General features: G+C 38.9%; 1 protein-coding gene across 2 annotated transcripts in view; it reads right to left on the bottom strand.

Moving 5' to 3' along the window:
* Window positions 1-10173: 10173 nt before the first annotated feature.
* tmem63c (transmembrane protein 63C) overlaps window positions 10174-20390 on the bottom strand; it is a 46546-nt gene continuing 36329 nt past the window's right edge. For both annotated transcript variants that reach the window (XM_042500477.1, XM_042500476.1), the window contains exons 16-23: window positions 20069-20155; window positions 19876-19941; window positions 19604-19766; window positions 19402-19507; window positions 17702-17869; window positions 17487-17599; window positions 17327-17401; window positions 10174-12172 (exon numbers count right to left, since the gene is read on the bottom strand). In XM_042500477.1, coding sequence (XP_042356411.1) covers window positions 11942-12172; window positions 17327-17401; window positions 17487-17599; window positions 17702-17869; window positions 19402-19507; window positions 19604-19766; window positions 19876-19941; window positions 20069-20155 — 1009 coding nt within the window. In that variant the 3' untranslated portion in view covers window positions 10174-11941. The remainder of the gene's footprint in view (window positions 12173-17326; window positions 17402-17486; window positions 17600-17701; window positions 17870-19401; window positions 19508-19603; window positions 19767-19875; window positions 19942-20068; window positions 20156-20390) is intronic.

Here is a 20390-nt window from a genome sequence, read left to right as displayed (position 1 = left end):
ACGTCAAGACAGCTTAAAATAGTGTGCTGAGACACGCTATAGCATTAAAACGTACAAAAACGGCCCAAAACACTATAACATAGCATTTCGAAAAAATGACCAAAAAAGCAAGGCTATAGTATGGCAAAAACGTCATAAAATTACATGTCCCAAAAACAGCTGAAAACACCTCAAAACAGTATAAAATAGTGTGCTGGGACATGCCATAGTATTAAAACGTGCAAAAATGGCCCCAAACACTATAACATAGCATTTCGAAAAAATGACCAAAAAAGCAAGGCTATGGTATGGCAAAAACATCAAAAAATGACATGTCCCAAAAACACCTCAAAACAACATAAAATACCATGCTGAGATGTGCTATAGCATTAAAACATGCAAATATGGCCAAAAACACCAAAATATGGCACGTTGAAAAAATGACCAAAAAAGCAAGGCTATAGTATGGCAAAAATGTCAAAAAGGACATGTTCCAAAAACAGCTGAAAACACGTCAAGACAGCTTAAAATAGCGTGCTGAGACACGCTATAGCATTAAAACGTAAAACACTAAACACTATAACATAGCATTTGGAAAAAATGACCAAAAAAGCAAGGCTATGGTATGGCAAAAACATCAAAAAATGACATGTCCCAAAAACACCTCAAAACAACATAAAATACCATGCTGAGATGTGCTATAGCATTAAAACATGCAAATATGGCCAAAAACACCAAAATATGGCACGTCGAAAAAATGACCAAAAAAGCAAGGCTATAGTATGGCAAAAATGTCAAAAAATGACATGTCCCAAAAACAGCTGAAAACACCTCAAAACAGCATAAAATACCGTGCTGACACATGCCATAGCAATAACGTACAAAAATGGCCTGAAACAAGGCTATAGTATGGGAAAAAATGTCAAAAAATTACATGTCTCAAAAACAGCTGAAAACACCTTAAAACGGCTTAAAATTGCATGCTGAGATACACCTTAGCATTAAATTCTGCAAAAACTGTCCAAAACACTATAACATAGCATCTCGAAAAAAATACCAAAAAAGCAAGGTAATAGTTTGATAAAAATGTAAAAATTTGACACGTCCCAAAAACAGCTGGAAACACCTCAAAACCGCATGTAATAACATGTTGAGATACGTCATGGCATAGAATGATGCAAAAACGGCAAAAAACACCATAAGATGGCATGTCAAAAAAATAGCCCAAAAATCAAGTCAGGCAAAAAATGTCCAACAATGTCATGTCCCCAAAACAGCTGAAAACTGCATAAAATAGCGTGCCGAGACACGCCATGGCATAGAATGATGCAAAAAAGGCCAGAAACCTCATAGTGTAGCATGTCAAAAAAAAAAAAGCCAAAAAGGCAATAGTATAGTATGTCGAAAAAAGTCAAATTTTGACCGCTTGTAAAAATGGCTGATAACAATATAGAGTAGCTTGTAGAGATGCATCATAGTATACAATGTGGGATTGATGGCCAAAAAAGGCTAAAAAGTTCATAATTTAGCATGTCAAAAAAATGGCAAAAAAGACAATAGTATAGTATGTCAAAAAAAGTCACAATTGACCCCTCCTAAAAATGGCTTAAAACAACATATTGCTTGTAGAGATGTGTCATAGTATACAATGTGGAAATAAAGGCTAAAAAAGGCCCAAAACAACATTATTCAGCATGTCGAAAAAATGGCCAAAATGCCATAGTGTAGTATGTCGAAAAATGTCAAATTTTGAAATGTCATAAAAATGGCTGAAAACAACATATTTGAATCTGTAGAGACCAGTCATAGTATGCCATGCTTAAAAAAAGGCCAAAAATGTCATAGTATAGTATGTCGTCAAAAATTGCCCAAAAATGTCATAGTATAGAATCACAACCAGTCAATTTATTGTGACCTCCATATATACAGCTAGCACACATGCAGGTGAAATACTGCGCCCCACGGTCACACATAATACACAAACACATTCACAGGCTGCAATTAAAAAGTGCTTATCCCTTTTTAAAAAAAGGATTTAAAAGTGCTCGTAGGCAAAATGAACGAATAAATAAACAGTGTGAAAAGCTTAAGGTGAATTAAAAACCTGAATAAAGTGCTGCGGAGGTGTCCCGTCCTTTCTCATGAAGGGTGATGTGGGAGAGGAGGCAACACTCGGAGAGTGTTCAGAGTTCTTCTGGCTTGTGGAAAGAAGCTGTTACCCAGTTTATTTGACCTTGCTTGCGTGCCTTCTCCCAGATGGCAATCATTCGAAGAGGTGGTGGGAGGGGTCCGCCATAATGTTGACAGTTCTCCTGATACACCTTTTGGTGTAAATGTCACTCAAAGCAGGGAGGGAGATGCCTATGATTTTCTCTGCCGTTGTCACAACTTTTTGCAGGGCCTTCCTGTTGGCCGCTTTACAGTTCCCGTACCAGACAGGGATGCACTGTGTCAGGATGCTCTCAGTGGTTCCAGTGTAGAATGATGACATGATGGAAGGGGGGGTGTTCACTTTCCTCAGCCATGGCAGGAAGTGAAGTCATTGCTGGGCTTTCTTGGTGAGAGCTGTGGTGTTCATGGACCAGTTGAGGACCTTTGTAATGTTAACGCCCAGGAAAAAATGACCCCATGTCATCAAAAATGAACGAAAACGTCACCAAAACATCATGCTAGTGTGTCATCAATAATGACTCCAAAACGTGATAGCATAACGTCAAAAATGACCCAAAAACGTCATAGTATAGTATGTCTTCAGAAATGCCCAAAAAATGTCATAGTATAGTATGTTGTCAAAAATTGGCCAAAATGACCCAAAACTAAATAGTATAGCATGTCATCAAAAATGTGACAAATATGTCATAGTAGGTCAGACAAAACAAAACATCATAGTATAGTATGTTGTAAAAATGTGACCAAAACGTCATAGTATAGCATGTCATCAAAATTGTAACCAAAACGTTGTAGTATAATGTCTTCAAAAATGTCACCAAAACGTCATAGGAATGTATGTCGTCAAATATGTGACCAAAATGTGATCAAAACATCATAGTATAGGATGTCATCAAAAATGTCACCAAAACGTGACGAAAACATCATAGTATGTAGTATCTTGTAAAAAATGTGAGTAAAGTCAGTATAGTATGTCGAGAAAAATGTGACAAAAACATCACAGTATTGAGTGTTCTCAAAAATGCGACAAAAAAGACATAGTATCGTATGTCGTCAGAAATGTGAGCAAAACTTCATAATTAAGTATGACGTAAAAATCATGACCAAAATGCCATAGTATAGCATGTTGTAAAAGATGCGACCAAAACGTAATAGTATGGTATGTCGTCAAAAATGTAACCAAAAGGTGACAGAAATGTCATGCTATAGTAAGTTGTCAAAATCGTGACCAAAACAGGCAACCTCTAGCTCACTGGGTAGAGTGTGTGCCCCATCCTGCAGTGGCCCGGGTTCGAGTCCAGCTTGTGGCCCTTTGCTGTGTGTCGTTCTCCTATCTCTGTCCCACCTTTCCTGTCTCTCTCAAGCTGTCCTAAAACATAAAGGGAAAAAATAATCTTAACCAAAAGGTCATAATATAATATGTTGTCAAAAACGTGACCAAAACGTTATAGTATAGTATGTTATGGAAAATGTGACCAAAATGTGATAGTATAGTATGTTGTGAAAAAAGTGACCAAAACATGACCAAAATGTCATAGTGTAGTGTGTCATCAAACATGTGACCCAAACGCCATAGTATAGTATGTCGTGAAAATTTCACCAAAAGTCATAGTATAGTATGTTGTCAAAAATGTGGCCAAAACATCGTAGTATAGTATGTCGTCAAAAACCTGACCAAAACGTCATAGTATATTATGTCGTGAAAAATGTGGCCAAAAAGTCATCGTATAGTCTGTCGTCATAAACGTGACCAAATCATCATAGTATAGTACGTCCATAAAAACATGTCAAAAACGTTATGGTATAGTATGTCATCAAAAATGTGACCAAATAATCATAGTATAGTATGTTGTCAAGTCAAGTCAATTTTATTCATAAAGCCCATTATCATTAATTCTGCTAAAAAAAAAACAAACCTGTAACGGGGCGAAAAAAAATGGTAGAAACCTCAACAAGAGAGACTGAGGAGGGATCCCTCTTCCAGGATGGACAGACCTGCAATATATGTAGTAAATAACAATTAAACAACAACATATCATATAACAATAGTGATAGACATAAAATTAATAAATGCAATTTATGATAGCATGTGATGTTACATGCAAATATCCTAACTGCTGATAACAGTTCCATGTGTATATTAATAGTGGAGGCATGACTCATAATAATGGCAGTAGAGGGTGACGTCGGGCAGGATCACAGCATCGGCGCAACCAAGGCCCACGACACAGGCGCAGCGTCAGACAGGACCACAGCAACAGAACAACCAAGACCACGATCCAGGCTGAGGTACAGCATCAGTGCAGCTACAGCACGAGCACAGCCAAAGGCAGGATCACAGCATCAGCACAGCCATCACCACAATCCAGGCGCAGTCAACATTACAGCCAAGATCTGGGAAAACTACGACACAAGGGAGCACAAATAATCCGGAGAAGAAGCCGAGTTAGTGTAATGCAGTAAAAAGACATGAGCAGTTGCAGATGGAAGGAGCAAGAAAAGGAAAAAGGAGCTCAGTGTATCATAGAAAGTCCCCCAGCAGACTCAACCTATGTAAGCCGAACAAACATGAGCCAGTCGTAATTATAAGCTTTATCAAAGAGGAAAGTCTTGAGTCTGCCCTTAAAAATGGACACAGTGTCTGCCTCCCTGACCAAAACTGAAAGATGGTTCCATAAAAGAGGAGCATGGTAACTGAAGGCTCTGGCTCCCATCCTACTTTTAGATACTTCAGGAACCACAAGTAACCCTGCGTTTTCAGTGCACAGTGCTCTTGAGGGTTGATAGAGAACTGTGAGCTGTGAAAGATAAGACAGAGCCTGACCATTCAATGCTTTGTAAGTAAAGAGAAGGGTTTTAAATTCAATTTTGGATTTTAGGGAGCCATTGCAAAGAAGCTAAAACGGGAGAAATATAATCCCTTTTCTTGGTTCCTGTTAGTACAAGTGCAGCAGCGTATGCAGTGGATTGAAACATTATAATCAAGAACTATGCTTAGGTTTGACACTGTCCTGTAATGAAAGAGACAATTACAATGACAGAGATCAATTTAGTTTTTGGGCAAATCAAAGTAAAATTAATTTCTCGGATTGAACAATATCTGTGATGAATACCAACACACCGCTCTATTAGCTATTAGCTGTACTATAACAGTGAACCGTGGTCTTCTATGTCGGTCCGCACCGGCTACAGGAGGGCTTGCTAACTATTGTTGCTTGTGTGGGTTTGGAGCCCGGCTTCCAGATCGCTAAGCCTCGCCTCCAAGGCAGCAAATAAACTACACGTATTACAAGTACCATTGTCACTTAAGGAGGCAGAGGACTAACTAAACATCTGAGACGCCGAGCAGGAGAGAGCAGCAGAGGAGGGACAAAGAGGAGGGAGAAGCCATCGCTAACCAGAGCTAAAGTAGCTAATGAGCTAGCAATGAGTGAACGGCTATGTGATTAAACAGGAAAACCACTGAGAGGAGAAGACAGCAGTGAGTGCTTGAGTAAAACTTGAGTGAGTTTAAATCACATGCGAGTGATAAGCAGTCGGAGAAAGCAGCAAGTTAAATGATTAGCTGGGAATCGCTCGCAAGTGCGGCACAGCGACGCTACAAGACACAAACACAGAAGCACCGGAAGTGAGGTAACACGCTTACCGCAGTACGTCAGCACGTCAGGTCCCAGAGCCCCCTGCCAATGTTTGAAAAAGCGTGACCAAAATGTAGTATGTAGTCAAAAATGCGATGTCAGTGTCAGATGTCAGATTTTATGTCAGTAAGACGTCATAGTATAGTACAGGTATTGTATTACCTATTATTCTTTGACTTTTTCTTGGTGTTTTTGGCATAGTATAACTTGACTTTTTTGTCTATATACTGAACCAGTAGGTTTTTTCCCACTATTTTTTTCTACATGATATACTGATATACTATATGACTTTCTTTTGACACACTTCTGTTTTCCTTATAGGGAGCCAGCATGTGGTTCATGACCTTTTATTTTTTCACGCACTATATGTTTATAGTTACTATGCTATGACTTGTTTATGGCTTTTTTTTTAGACATGCTTAGACATATTATAGACGTACTTAGACATATTATAGTATAATATTTTTTCTTACCATCCTTAGTTTTATTAATGACTTTTTTTTGACATACTGTACTTTGACTTTTTTACTTTTAATGCTGTACAGTGATTTTTTTAGACACACTATACTATGACTTTTTATGACTTGTTAAACATACTACACTATAACTTTTTCGACATGCCATAGTATGACTTTTTTAAACATGCTGTAGTATGACTTTAAGACATGCATTACTGTGTTACATGTGTATAAGCTGAGTTTCTGATAAAGTGGAGGAAGAGATGGTGTGGCATTTTTGTGGATAGCAGAAATGCTCTTGCCATGGGATTTAAACACAAAAACCCCAAATGTTTTTTTTGCACACTTTGGTCTTTAAAGAGATTCGACAAACCAGATGTTATTTGTAAATAAGTGAGCTTCAGAGATTTTGTTGTGATCATTTTATGATAATTGTTTGATAATATGATTATATTTGGATTGAACAAGCTATTCCAATCCTTGTGCTAAACTAAGCTAACTGGTAACAAGTCAAGTCAAGTCAAGTCAAGTCAAGTGGTACAGGTGGTAACTTTATATTTAACATACAGATATGTGAGTTGTACCAGTCTTCTTGTCAAACTCTCTGCAAGAAAGCAAATAAGCATATTTTCCAAAACTGAAACTAATCCTTTAAAAGGTCAAGTCTGATATTTGTCATCAACCAGTATTGTAAAATATCATTAGCACACTTCCTGAGGGCATCATGTGCACATTCACTTGCACTTCTGTTTACCACATGAAATGTGACTGACTGTGACTGACCGCCTCTCATCATAGACCACAGCAGAGGAGAACAATAAGGAGTTAACGGCACAAGATGAGTGGATTGAGCTGAATTAATTTTAATTTCAGATCACAGCACTTCACTTTTGAAAGATGAAAACTTGTTAGCCTGACAGAGATTAATCTCAGATACAGTCTGTCCCTAAACCTCAACCTTCTTGGAGATATAACAACCCATGTTTACAGCAGGCTCACTTACTGCATGAAATAAAGTACTTAGAAATGCACATTTCATAACCAAGAGTGAAAACCAGTGGACATGTCTGGAAAGCTAATAGACCTCAGATGACCGTGCCAACTGTATATAAACAGACATGACAGGATACAATAAAACTAGTTAAGCATGGAAATGGACAATCCCTCCTCGCATGGCCATTAGAGCTAAGAATACCCTAATACATTTTATTTTGTTCTTTCAAAGGAAAGTATGTTTAATGATCTGTGAAACAAGCTTCAGCAAGAGAAACCCACAGTGTTGGTAGTTCACAGACAGAAATGGTGAAATGCTCTTTGATGGTTTTTTTTCCCAAAAGATTTTTCTCATGATTCTCAGCACTGACCACTTCATTCTCTCTCTCCCAGCTTTCATCTGTTTTATACAGCTCGGGGAACTACAATTAGATTCCTTGTGAAATTGAGCAAGATTCATTTTATGCAATAATATGTCTTTTTTTTTTTCAGAAACATACAGGCCAATGATTTCACATAATTAAACTATAATAAACCCTTTTACAGAACACAAGATGGACTACAACAACAGGACTGACAATAACAAGCTTTATATTTTTTCTCACAGAATATTTACTGAACTGATCATCAACAACAGTGCTGTCACTGTTAATCAAATATGTTAGAATTAAATCACCTAAATCATATACAAGGGAATGTCACTGGATGAACAACTTTAAAATATTTTTTATCCTCTAAAAAGAGCTTGGCCATATATCATATTTGATCTGCACGATCAAAGAATGCCACGGCTGAAAACTGAAAAGACATTGAATTCGAGGCACCAAGGCACGAACGACACGATACAAAACATCTTAAAAAAGCGATGCTACAGCTGTGACATAAAGACACACAGAAAGTTAGCTTATGGTTGAGAGTTGTTGAACTTAAAAGGAAGAAAATCACTCCTCAAGGTCCACCTACTTGTTTGTTCTGGAGATTTTTATTGTATCACAGGGTCTTCATCAGCAATTAAGTTGCTGCCCAAGCTGACCATTATATTTTACTCTTTCTCTATTTTACCATTATATGTCAAGGCATGTTGGCTCTTTTAATGATTTAGCCACCATGATAAAGGCTTTTTAATATTACCTTGCTCAATTATATATTTCTGAAGTGCCTGGATCTTCTTTTGTTTTTTCTGCGTTTCCAAGAGCACCCATTATACTTTTTCGATCTACGTTTAATTAAACAGAGCAACCATTCAACTCTTTTTCCCAAGTGGACCTTGAGTAGAAATTATTTTGTCAACACAGTTGAGAGTAATCAGGAGAAAACATGGAGAAAAGTCCTGAACGTGCACAGAATAGTAGAAAATTTGACCCTCTACAGTTTCGTGGCAACTGACCAAACTAACCTGCAGATGAAGATTCAAAAGCTACAGAGAGTTGTATTATTGGACATTGTGCAAAGATTGTTTTGTCAGTACGTTAGTGGAATGAGCCTACTGCTTTGCTGTTGACCAACAGAATTAATTTTGACTGTTCAATGAAAATCAATACTTTGGGTTGTTTTTGTGTTTGTTGTTGTGTTTTTATCTTATAGACGTTTCTCATTCTTTAGTTTTCAGTCCATGCAGCATATTTCAGGCCATGCTGGATTGTCACACAAAAGGGAGTGTTTGTTCAAGGCACAGCAAGAGACATGGCTAATGAACTACAATCACTTTACATTCAGTTTCATGAGAGAAACTAAAGATAACCCCAAAATACAAAACTTGCAAACGCACAGAGTGAACAACTGAGATTAACACGTGTAAATCTCTACCCTATGGATAAGTATGGAAATGTATACCTCATTTATACAACATAACATGCAATGGAGTGTCATACAGAATACATCAATGCAACTGAAATCATAGTATATTATGGTAGTGCTTGGATTTTGCTATCTGTATTTGTATTGGGGACAAAACTTAATTCTAGCATAGAAATATTTGGCCAACACTAAATAAATCAATAAAAGCCATTTAGCCATTATGGTAAAGTGATTATTACCAATATTATTATTCTTTTTTATCTTAACTAAAAAAAAGAAGAAGTAGTCCCTTTCAGTATTTCAAATAATTTGAAAACAAATTCAAGTGTGGAATTTCTGTATTGTAGTCCTGCAAGAAGATATAGTAAACTTCATGGAATATTTTCAAAATTATGTAATTCCAGGATGTGCTTCTAATTTTCCCATCGCTCGCACAACTTACAGAGATAGTTAAACATTTTGAGAAAGAAACTCTTGCTCTCTTGCGGGGACCCTAGATGTAGACAGTATAAAGCTACCTTATAAAAGCAGCTTAACTTAGCTTTGCATTAAGAATAGAAACAGGGGGAAACAACGAGCCAGGCTTTGTCCACAAGAAACAAAGCCGCCATCAAAGTCCTCTTAAGCTCACTAATTAACACACTGTATCACATTTGTTTAATAAATAGAAAAAGCAAAGTGGAAAAAATACACATTGCAGTTTTTTGGGGGGTATGTGTGGGATATTTCTTAACCTGGCAGAGTAACTTCCTAAAGTTTCTACTTACGACATCCTGTATAAAAATAAGGGACAAAGCCACCATGATGTCACCCATTGGCTTTTGGACTATGGTTTTGAAGCCTTGAGTTTGGGATTTTTAGGCCATTGCCATCTTGGGTTTTGGAGCCAGAAGTGACCTGAGATGATCGCATTTGGCAGAGGCTGGGGTGGGTCTGACTCATAGGCTGTGGTGTTACTCAAGCTTCCACGCCCTTAATCATGCGTAACTTTAAGCCTTAATAAAGACATAAATGGGTGAGTTATAGAAAAAATTCAACCCCTGTACAGTTGTCATGAGTATTCAGATTAGCTATAGAGACCAAAGCTGCCTCGTATACTAGGCTGTAAATATGTTTATTTTTGCTGAAAAGTTGGGCATTTTAACATTGGGGTCTATGGGAATTGACCCACTTTTGGAGCCAGCCTCAAGTGGCCATTTGAGCAACTGCCCTTTACTTGCACACTTTTGTGTAGGCTTCATTTTTCAGCCCTGGAGGTTACTGCTCGATGACAGTAAGAGGTTGCTTGGGCTATCCAAGATCTATCATAGTTTCTGAGGCAAGTATTTTCTTTGTGCTAAGCTAAGTTGAATGGCCGTAGCTTCTTATACGCCTTTCCCAACAAAATTATCACGTGCACCAGGGTTTTTCAAACATGGGTACACCCAGAAAAAAACAGGTTAGAGACTGCTTTCCCATCAGCAGCAGAGCACAGTTTGTACATGGCTCTGCAGCAGATGCATGTGCCTTTTGTGTGTTTGAGTGTGTGAGTACTTCTGGTGTGCCCATGTGACATTGCGGACGGACTGGAGAACAGGTAAACAGTAGAAAGCAGCATGGACAGAGGTCTGTGGAATCTCTATGGTGGTTACTTATCTTAATATATCTCTTATTCAGTCTGCCTTTCAAACTCGGTGCAGACTGATTTGGATCTATGTTTTAGCGCTGCCTTTGTGGAGACGCGTGGTAATCATGTCATTGCATCTTGCTGGCTAAGGAGTGCATTCAGCCAGGTGTTGTGTTCCCATCAATGCCCATTGGAGCTGGATGCGGTAAATACCTGTGTCTACTACAGAGTCATTTGACCAAGGTGTGAATGCTGATCATCCGCTTTCCCACTGCATAAAAACAATTGATGGTTTTGGATGTTAGCAGATTTTTTGTGCAGTGGGAATGAGGCTTTATTTACTGTTAAGATGTAAGAGTGGTATTGGTCCTCTCATCTAACTCTCTGCCAAAAAAACAACTAGCATATGTTAAATGCTGAACTACTTCTTTAGAATACAGAAATAAGAATTTGATTGTGTCACATACACAGTAAAAACGGGATAATAAGGGAAACGTCTGATTAAGATGGGACGGCTCTGCAAATCCTTATCCAATATCCAGAAACCCATGCCCCCAAATCAAAGCGCAATATCAATGACACCAAAAATACTGTAGCAAAAATAGCAACCTTAAATTGATAATAGTTACAACAAGCTTCAGGTACAGTCAAGCTGCTTGTGCCTCCGTGGAGAGAGTGTACATATATTATAATACATCTCACAGATACATTTGGCTCTCCGTCTGTCTGCTCTCTCACTGCAGATGGCTTCACAACTAGCTGCCCTCACCCTCAGCCTTCCCAAGCTCTACCGCCGAGGAACCACATATCACCCGCAACCAGACCACTCTGCCGGGGCGAGCCTGCTCACACCACCCACTCTGATGGGAACTTTCACCTCCACTCATGTCACTCATGTCCAAGTGGCACCGCATGGACAGAGTATATGGCAATTCCACCCAGGTCGCTAAACCTTTTTAACTTGCAAATGAAGCTGTAGAGGAAGCTGTTATTCCTGACATGGAGCATCCAATAGTTTAAATAAAGTAATCTGTACATTTAGGGATGTATCTTCTGTGGAGATTGATGTTTGTGTCCAAGAAATGTTTTGGTAAACTGCTGTCTACATATTTGTAGTGATGTTAACATGGATCCTGCTCCTGACATATCAAGCTTCTTTCCTCACCTGGTTTTTAATCCTTTCTAACAAACCCAGTCTGGTCTCAGGGTCTGAGGCAGCTTAGTTGGAGTCTGAGGTCAGCATTGCAGCGTTTAGCAGTCCACAGGTGAAAACAAGTGGAATCAGCTTGGGGGATTTGGTGTTAGTGGAAGCCCATGGGGCTGTCCATGAGAGGGCTGGAGCAGCAAGGGTCCGGGGGGTCTTGGAGCTCAGTCTCATGAGTTTGGGCGTGGTCTTCCTCGCACTCCTCTTCCTCCGCTGGGCCATGGACTGAACTCTGGGAGCTGGCCATGGCCCCGTAGCTGTGGTGGGCTGGGGAGGGCATGGGAGTCAAAGCCAGCTCTGGCTCCAGCAGCACGGATGCCACAAACAGCTGAGGGAGGAAGATCAACATTGAGTTAATGATGGTTTCACATAGTAAATTACAGCTGCGAGCAGCACACGCACCCCCACGCATACCGGGATACTGGTAAACTCCAGCTAAAGCGGTCATTCATTTCGGACAATGCATGCAGAGAGTTTGTACCTTGGAGTGAGATTTTTTAACATGATGTAGTACTTTGGGCGCCCACTAGATGGCACTGGAGGGCACATAAATTCCACATCATCGTGGTGTACTTGATTTGTAGACCAAACCATGAAAATTTAATATAAATTAAAACACACCTGTTTTGCAGGGCTTACTTCCTGTTGCCAGTAGGTGGCGTTATTATGACTAGTGAGTATTGTCATACAGATGTGTTCAGGATGGAACCTTCATCAAGCCTATGAAGATTCAGGCAGATTGGACAAGTTACAACAAACATCACAATTCTACGCTGCGCCATGGAAAAACCGTAAAAGTTTTGCGTAGACCTTTGATAATTTTTCATCACCAAGGGGTTAAGATTGGACACACCAAATTTGAAGTCGATTGTATTAATCCTGTAGGACAACTTTAAATAAGTACGAGGCCGGAAATCGCCAAAATTGAGCACAAAATTCAAAATGGCTGACTTCCTGTTGGGTTTTGGGGGGTGGGTCCTAGAGGCTTTTTGTGGGTCTGGGTATGATACATAAGTGTACTGAATTTCGTAATGGTAGGTGTAACTGGCCGCTGAGCAAAGTGTCAAGAGGTTTGGCATAGTGAGTAAGACAAGTGGTTGATGTGCCAGAGGTCACTGGTTCAAGTCTCATCTGAGACAAGTGAAATTTGACTTTTATGGCATGAATAAAATAAATATCAGCTGATATATCTGTCTGCTCTGCTGGTATAAGTCATCAATGATGTACCTTGTAACAAACACTTAAAGCAGTTTAAAAACACAATTGTCTCCTTCTCTCTGTTTTTTCATATACTTAATACTGAATTTTCTCTGCCAAGAACTTAGTTGATTATCGGCCTGACTTATATATCAGTTGAGTCACTGCAAATACTGAGCTAAGGGGAACATCAACAACATGTGAAGTGTCTGGAGGTTTAGCTCAGTGGGTAAGTCAGGTGGTGGGTATGCCCAAGGTCGCTGGTTCAAGTCTTATCTGTGACAGGTGAATTTTGAAGACTGAGCTAAACCCAAAGTAAGCACAGAGCTAAAGGGAACGTTGAATAAATGAAGTTGGGTTAGGAGACAGGAAAGACAAAAAGTTAGGTTAAGAAACAGGAAAGTCAGTCAAGTTACATACAATTGGGTTGTGAGACAGGAAGTTGAGGTGAGAAACAGGAAGTTGGGTGGAGAGACAGAAAGGTTAGTCAAGTTACAACAAGTTAAGTTGAGAGACAGGAAGTTGAGTGAAGGCAGAAAATGGAGGTAGAGGATGAGTAGAAGAGGTGAAAATAGGAATAAGAAAGGGCCAGAAAGTAAGGGACTGGAAAAGGAAAGTCAAGAAAGTGGCAGAGGTGGGGAAGTCAGTAAAGTGGAAGCATGATGCAGCCTAGCATGAGTCTGGAAAGATGGCAGAAGGGGATGATACAAAATATATTTTGGCTGTACATTCATAGAGTTTCGACACTGATTAGGAATTGCACAACAAATACAGGCACATAAAGTTGAGCGACTTATGGTTTTGGCCTATAAATCAGGTGAAGTGGTCCCAAAACAGGTAAAACCAGTATCTGCAGATGCGCTTGTCGAAATCAAGAAATATCGGCCTGACTCATATATCAGTCGAGTTTTGACAGACGTCACTGCCGATACTGAATTTTCTGTTTCAACACCATATGACCCTTATATCAGCAGGTCTGACAGATATCAGCCGATATTTTATTTTATTTATGCACTAAAATATCATTTGGCTGTAGATTCATACAGTTTAGACACTGATTGTGATATTGCAGAACAAATTAAGCACGTAAAGTTGAGCAATATATGGTTTTGGGCGATAAATCAGGTGAAGTGGTCCCAAAACGGGTAAAACCAGTATCGGCAGGAACGTCTGTCGAAATCAAGAAATATCGGCCTGACTCATATATCAGTCAAGTTTTGACAGACGTCATTGACGAAACTGAATTTTCTGTTTTATCACCATATGACCCTTATATCAGCAGATCTGACAGATATATCAGCCAATATTTTATTTTATTTATGCAATAAAATATAATTTGGCTGTAGATTTATACAGTTTAAACACAGATAGTGATACTGCAGAAAAAAATAAAACACATAATAAGTGCTTCGCATGTGAGGCTCGAACTACCATGTGGACACCATAAGTAAATGCTTTACATGGGATTCGAACTTTCAACCTTGTGATCATTAACTCAGTGTTTTCCCAACTGAGCTAGTCCTTACAATGATGTTTTCATGATGACGTCCTCCTTCAAGGTCTCATTTGACAAGCATTCAATTTCACAACCTGAACCACAGAGCTGATGCAGCTGACACTTAGCCCGGAATTCCACCGTCTGTTGAGCGTTTCAGAGGCAGGGCGTCCTGCCAGCCGATACAGTAGACCATACGAGATTGTGATTATTTCTTAATTTTCCCCTGAATTTTGTGGTCATTTTCCCCTGATTTTAGTGTTTCTACCATGGCACTTTATTGGGCTGCAGCCTGCAGTCTAGCCACAGCGAAGTAGATCAAAGAATTTCAGCTGATTTTCAGTTAAAAAAAAAAAAAAAAGCTCATCTTGGTAGCTATACAGATCAGTAAAAATAAATCCAGTTACATATGAAAAAAACAGTTGCTGTGATTTAGTTAAAAACATATCGATCTTATTAATTTTACAGATGGATAACTAATAATTTAATCATAGACGAAATGGATATGAGGTAGACACAATTGTAACTGTGTTTTTGTTAACAATACAGTGCTTTTGTTAATTATGATCTTCTTTTTTCATTTTGTCTTTTTCATGTACAGTGACTTTTATCTGGAGCATTAATTCTCCTGCTGGACGGAGAAGCGGCAGATGCGGCCGATGTAACGTTTTAGTCAAGTTAAACATGATCCCGAGTATGTGCAAGGCGTTTTAATTTGAAAATTTACCGGATGCAGTGCTGCTTGACTTCCTGCCTGGTACAACCTGCTGTGTGGGGCTTAACGCATGGATGTATTATAAGGCTTAACGTCGTTGCTGTCAGTGTCCGGCAAAAATAGACTTGCTGTGTATTTCACGCGCAGCAGAGCGGCGAGCCGCTGCTGAGACGTTGCCGAGACGCGCTCAGTATAAGCATTGACGAGAACGTCCGCGATCGGCTCCAGAGGTCGTGCCGCTGATGGACTCCATGGAGTGTATGCATTATTTTTCCCTCCGAGGTTTGGACAGCTGCCTGTGAAAGTCACCTGTTCTTGGTTAGGTACGAACTACTAATCTCATGGTTTGCAGGCAAGTCCTCGAACCAACTGAGCTAAACTTTCAGATATTTCAAGTGCACTTCCGATTCTTCTCTGGGAAGCGTCCTGTAAAACTTACCTGTCCTGGATAAGGTTCAAACTCAACATTGAGCTCAACATCCAAATATTTTTTTGTTTTAATATTGATTGATTGATTGATTAATTTACATCAGATTTCCATGGTTTGCTCTACATCTGATGTACACCAAGATGACGAGGAATTTATGTGCACTATCTAGTGGGTGCTGGAAGTACTACATCATGTGAAATATCTCACTCCAGGGTCCAAACTCTCTGCATGCATTATCCCACCTTTGACCTTTTGGATACAATTTGTTAGCAGTTGAACATTAGATCCTATTAGACAACTGTGTGAAATTGTGTCATAATTGGTGTATTAATTCTTGAGTTATTGTCAAAAAATATGTTTTGTGAGGTTACCTTCAACCACAGTATTCTAATCAGTTCATCCTTGAGTCTAAGTGAATGTTTGGGCCAAATTTGAGAACGCTTTTTCAAAGCCTTCTTGAGATATTTGTCCACAAGAACGAGATGGATGCAAAGTCACATTGTCCCTGACCTTTGACCACCAAATTCTAATGAGTTCATTGTTAAGTCAAAGAGGACAAGTAAACATTTGTGCCAAATTTGAAGAAATTCCCTCATAAAGTTCTTGAGATATCACCTTTATAAGAACAAGGTGTAAGGACATACATACATATATATGGATGGACAACCCTGAAAACATAATGTCTTCGGTCTCAGCTATTGCTGCCATGGAGGCATAAAAAAGAGGCTTTGGGAAACACTGATTAACTTCTTCCCCTTGTTTTTTCATTTTATAGACCAAACAACTGATGGTGTAATAGAGAAAATAATCAACAATGAAAATAATCATTACTTACAAAATGAAAAAAATAGCACACTGTAAAAATACTCAAAACAAGTAAAAGTCCTTCATTAGTAACTTTCAAAGAAGTAATGGTAGAAAAATTAACTTTAAGTTTTAAAAGTTTAGTCATTAGACCAAGATGTATTCATGATACTATACCTATAATAATATTATTTGATTAGTAGCCTTTAGTGATGCATACATGAGTAGGTAACATTTTGTAGTTGGTTGAGGTTTTGCAAATTTTGCTTCTGTTGGGTAACAAACACTAAGATGATCATATGGTTTGTGTTAAAAAATATTGAATCGGCAGAAAAAATGTAATGGAGAAAAAAGTACAACATTTTCCTCTGTAATGTGCACAAAATGGGAATAGCAGCTCAAAACTGCACTTAAATAGTACTTGAGCAAAGTTATTCCACACCACTGAAAACAGGTGGTTTTGCATGTTTTAACCCATATATTTAAAAAAACATATACTTTACATTATTTCCAACAATTTTTCCCAATCATACCATAATATATTAGTGTGATTTTGATTTCCAGCCAAGACTGGAAATTTAAATCATTTTTGTTTTTTTATTGTCTGCCTTCTGGGGTTCATTCTGGGACACCAGTGCCCATAAAGTCGACACTGTTGAGCAGCTGCTGCTCACATCTCAGATGTCAGAGCCTCCCGTTCACTTACAGTAAATGCACCAGCCTAGAACACTCCTTTAACAACACTGACCTTAATGTAACTTAAAAAAAAGCTATTTTAAAAAGCAAAAATACTAATCTGATCCTCTAAAATGTGTTGTACGTGAGAAATGTGATACTGTACATTGGAGGCGGTGGTGGATGTTACAGTCGTCCTGTCTCCATCAACAAATATCCCCTCTGCTGGCTGATCAGACATCTAAAACAAAAAGAATGCATGATATTAATTTAGTATTAATGCGCTTTCAGATGTACTTAGTCTCTGTTAGTTATGGCCAGCTGACCTGGTAGCTCGTTGACTTGTCTGGCTGCTTCCTAAGGCACAAGCGGAAGAGGGAAAAGGCAATACAGGACAGCAGGGACACTAAGGTGAAGAGGGTGATGGGATGCACTGGACCTGTGTTAGTAACAGATTGCAAGAAATTATAATGTTAAGTTACAAGACAATGACAGTTAAAGAAAACGGTACCAGGATGAAAAGCAACACGTTATAAAGTACCTAATCTGAGCGTAGAGAAGAAGAGCAGCCAGAACATGCAGAGGATGGGAGCCAGGATGACCTGGTTGATGGCTGCTCTGTGGATCCGCTGGCTGAGTTTGGTGGGAACGTATGCATAGTAGATGTTATATCGGTCAACCATGTGCTTCAGAATCACATAGAGCAGACCTAAAGGGATGGATAAAACACTACTGAATATCTAAACAAACAGCACTCTTTGGAAAATGGGTGGCAGTATTGTTGTACTCTCCAACCTCCACTGAAGCCTGTACGTAAGGCTTCAGAGTCTTAAACACTGAATACATACGCGGCTCAATGCAGATTTTAACACAGTGTGCAATTAAATTATCGTCACAAGCCTAAAGTGTGACCCACAGGTGTGTCACATGACTTGGACTTGAGTCAGACCTGAGTCACAAATTTAATAACTTTAAGTCCCAAAGATTTAAAAAGTATGACACTGAAAAAGTGTGCCACAAAATTACTTCATTTCCCGAATCAACTAACACTAACGATAATCTTTTTATTCCCTTTTGACACAAAACCTGCTAAAACATACAGTATCACTTTAAAAAAAGAAGAGTCTTACAGAAAATGGCTTAACACATTAGATATTAGACACATTAACACAAAGATACATTTATAGATGTATATCATAAATTAAAAACAAGACACGTCAGAAATACACAAAATATATTCTGTTGTGGTTAATAGTGCCACGTGTTATTAAAAATGCAATTTCAGCACTACTTTTTTATGATTAGTCACAATTACCTTAACAAACATGTTTAAATAAAATAATAACATGTTTAAAAAATAAAATGGCATAATTAAAAAAAAAAAAAAAAGCAATTCATGGAATTGATTCATGGGTGAGATGTTTGTGTATGTATGTGTATACTGTACAGTGTATGCATGTATATGTATATATGTGTGAGGGAGTGCTGAGCAGGTGCGGCAGGAGGGGGTTCAAAAGCTGCCTGTTAAAAAAGATGTTTTCTTTTTCTTTTCTTTTCTTTTTTTTCTTATTTTGTTTTGTTTTCTGGTTGTTTTCTGGTTTAATTTGTCTAATTTGGTTTTATTCTTGTTGTTTATTCTGTCTGAATGGATCCATTTATACTTATATAATTTATATTTGTGCATAAAGTATAAAAGTCATTGTGTTTTGAATGTTTTTGTATAAAAGTCATAGTGTTTTTAAAATTAATGTTTTGCCCCTCAGATTTGGCAGTTATCCTGTGTTACTGCTTTGAGGTTTAACTCAACCAATAATATTATCTGCCTCAACCCTGCGTCAGAAAAATTCCAATCCAGGTAAAATGCACAGAACAGCGGGGTAGTGTGTATGTAAGGGTTCGTTTGGACTGAGGATTTGACTGCAGAAGTAAATAGAAGCTTGGTGAGCTCTGGGCAGAGACAGGAGCAGAGTGGGCGTCTGGCTCGCAACTCACTGTGTCTGAGTGTCTGGGACTACAGCAGCAAATTCACACAGTCTGCATCAGACTGGCAGGCAGTGGAGGAGAGTGAGGTTACAGTGAGGGGAGACGACACACACACACACACACACACACACACACACACACACACACACACACACACACACACAAGGCTAAGAGAGAAGGTGATGAGATTGAGAAGACAGACAGAAGGGGTAGAGGTAGATGAGGATAAAGAATCAAGGGTTGCTGTATGTTGCTCACCAAAGGGCGTAATAATAGGACATGTGATGCTGTAGGTCATACTGACTGCAAAGATACACATGGTCCAGGCGTACTCCAGGCCAAACTGGAACTCATAGGCCTGACTCTGCAGATGAAAACGCAGAGTTACATCTTTACATAGAGCACAGTGTAATGTCGCTGTCGTGAAAACATTGAGTTAAGCATGAGAGGCTCAGCTAACCCGTTTGACATGAATGCGTTCGGCTTGGGACTTAGCGAAGCAGAGGCGGACTGCGTACACCGTCAGCGCTGGGATACGAAGCAGCTCCATAGATGTGCCAATCAGACTGGACGTGATCACATAGTTTACAAAGAATGCACCGTTGTCAGGCAGAAACACACACCTGCACCAAGGAAACAAAGAAGCCTGAGTGTACGCTGCAAACAAAAATCTCTTTTTAGGAATCACAATACTCTTGTTGTGTTTTGTTTCAACAAAATGAGTAGTCTTACTGGAATTTGACCTCCTTTTCATCCAAGAAGTGTACATCAAAGAGCCATGTGAAGAACAGGTCCAGACTACAGAAAAAATCAAATAAACGCAATTTTAAATAATGTGTAGACTGAAAAGAATTTCATGAAAATAAGAAGAAAAGCAGAAGTTATATATGTTTGTTTAGTGTCTGCAGATGTGCTTTAAGTGTACCTGGACAGACCAAGTGAGGGCAGGATGATGACCATGAAGACCAACAGGAAAAAGCACTTGTGCATCGTCACTTGGTTCTCACCAGATCTGAGAAATTAAAGGGATAATTCTGATTTTTTGAAGTCAGGTTGTATGGGATACTTCAGTGTATAACATAGAGTAGATGTCAGCTGGCACGCTCCCAGTTTGGAGAAGCTGACAGGAGTCTGACATGGAAGCTAAGCATTGTCTTGCTGTGGATAGGGGTCTACAACAAAACAGATTTTAGCCACCTCAAAAGTGTCCAACCTAAAAAATCGACATCAGTTCAAGTGTATGCTAT

Source organism: Plectropomus leopardus, chromosome 14 (genome assembly GCF_008729295.1).
Source record: "Plectropomus leopardus isolate mb chromosome 14, YSFRI_Pleo_2.0, whole genome shotgun sequence".
Lineage (NCBI taxonomy): Eukaryota > Metazoa > Chordata > Actinopteri > Perciformes > Serranidae > Plectropomus > Plectropomus leopardus.
This window is presented reverse-complemented; position numbering and strand designations above follow the sequence as displayed.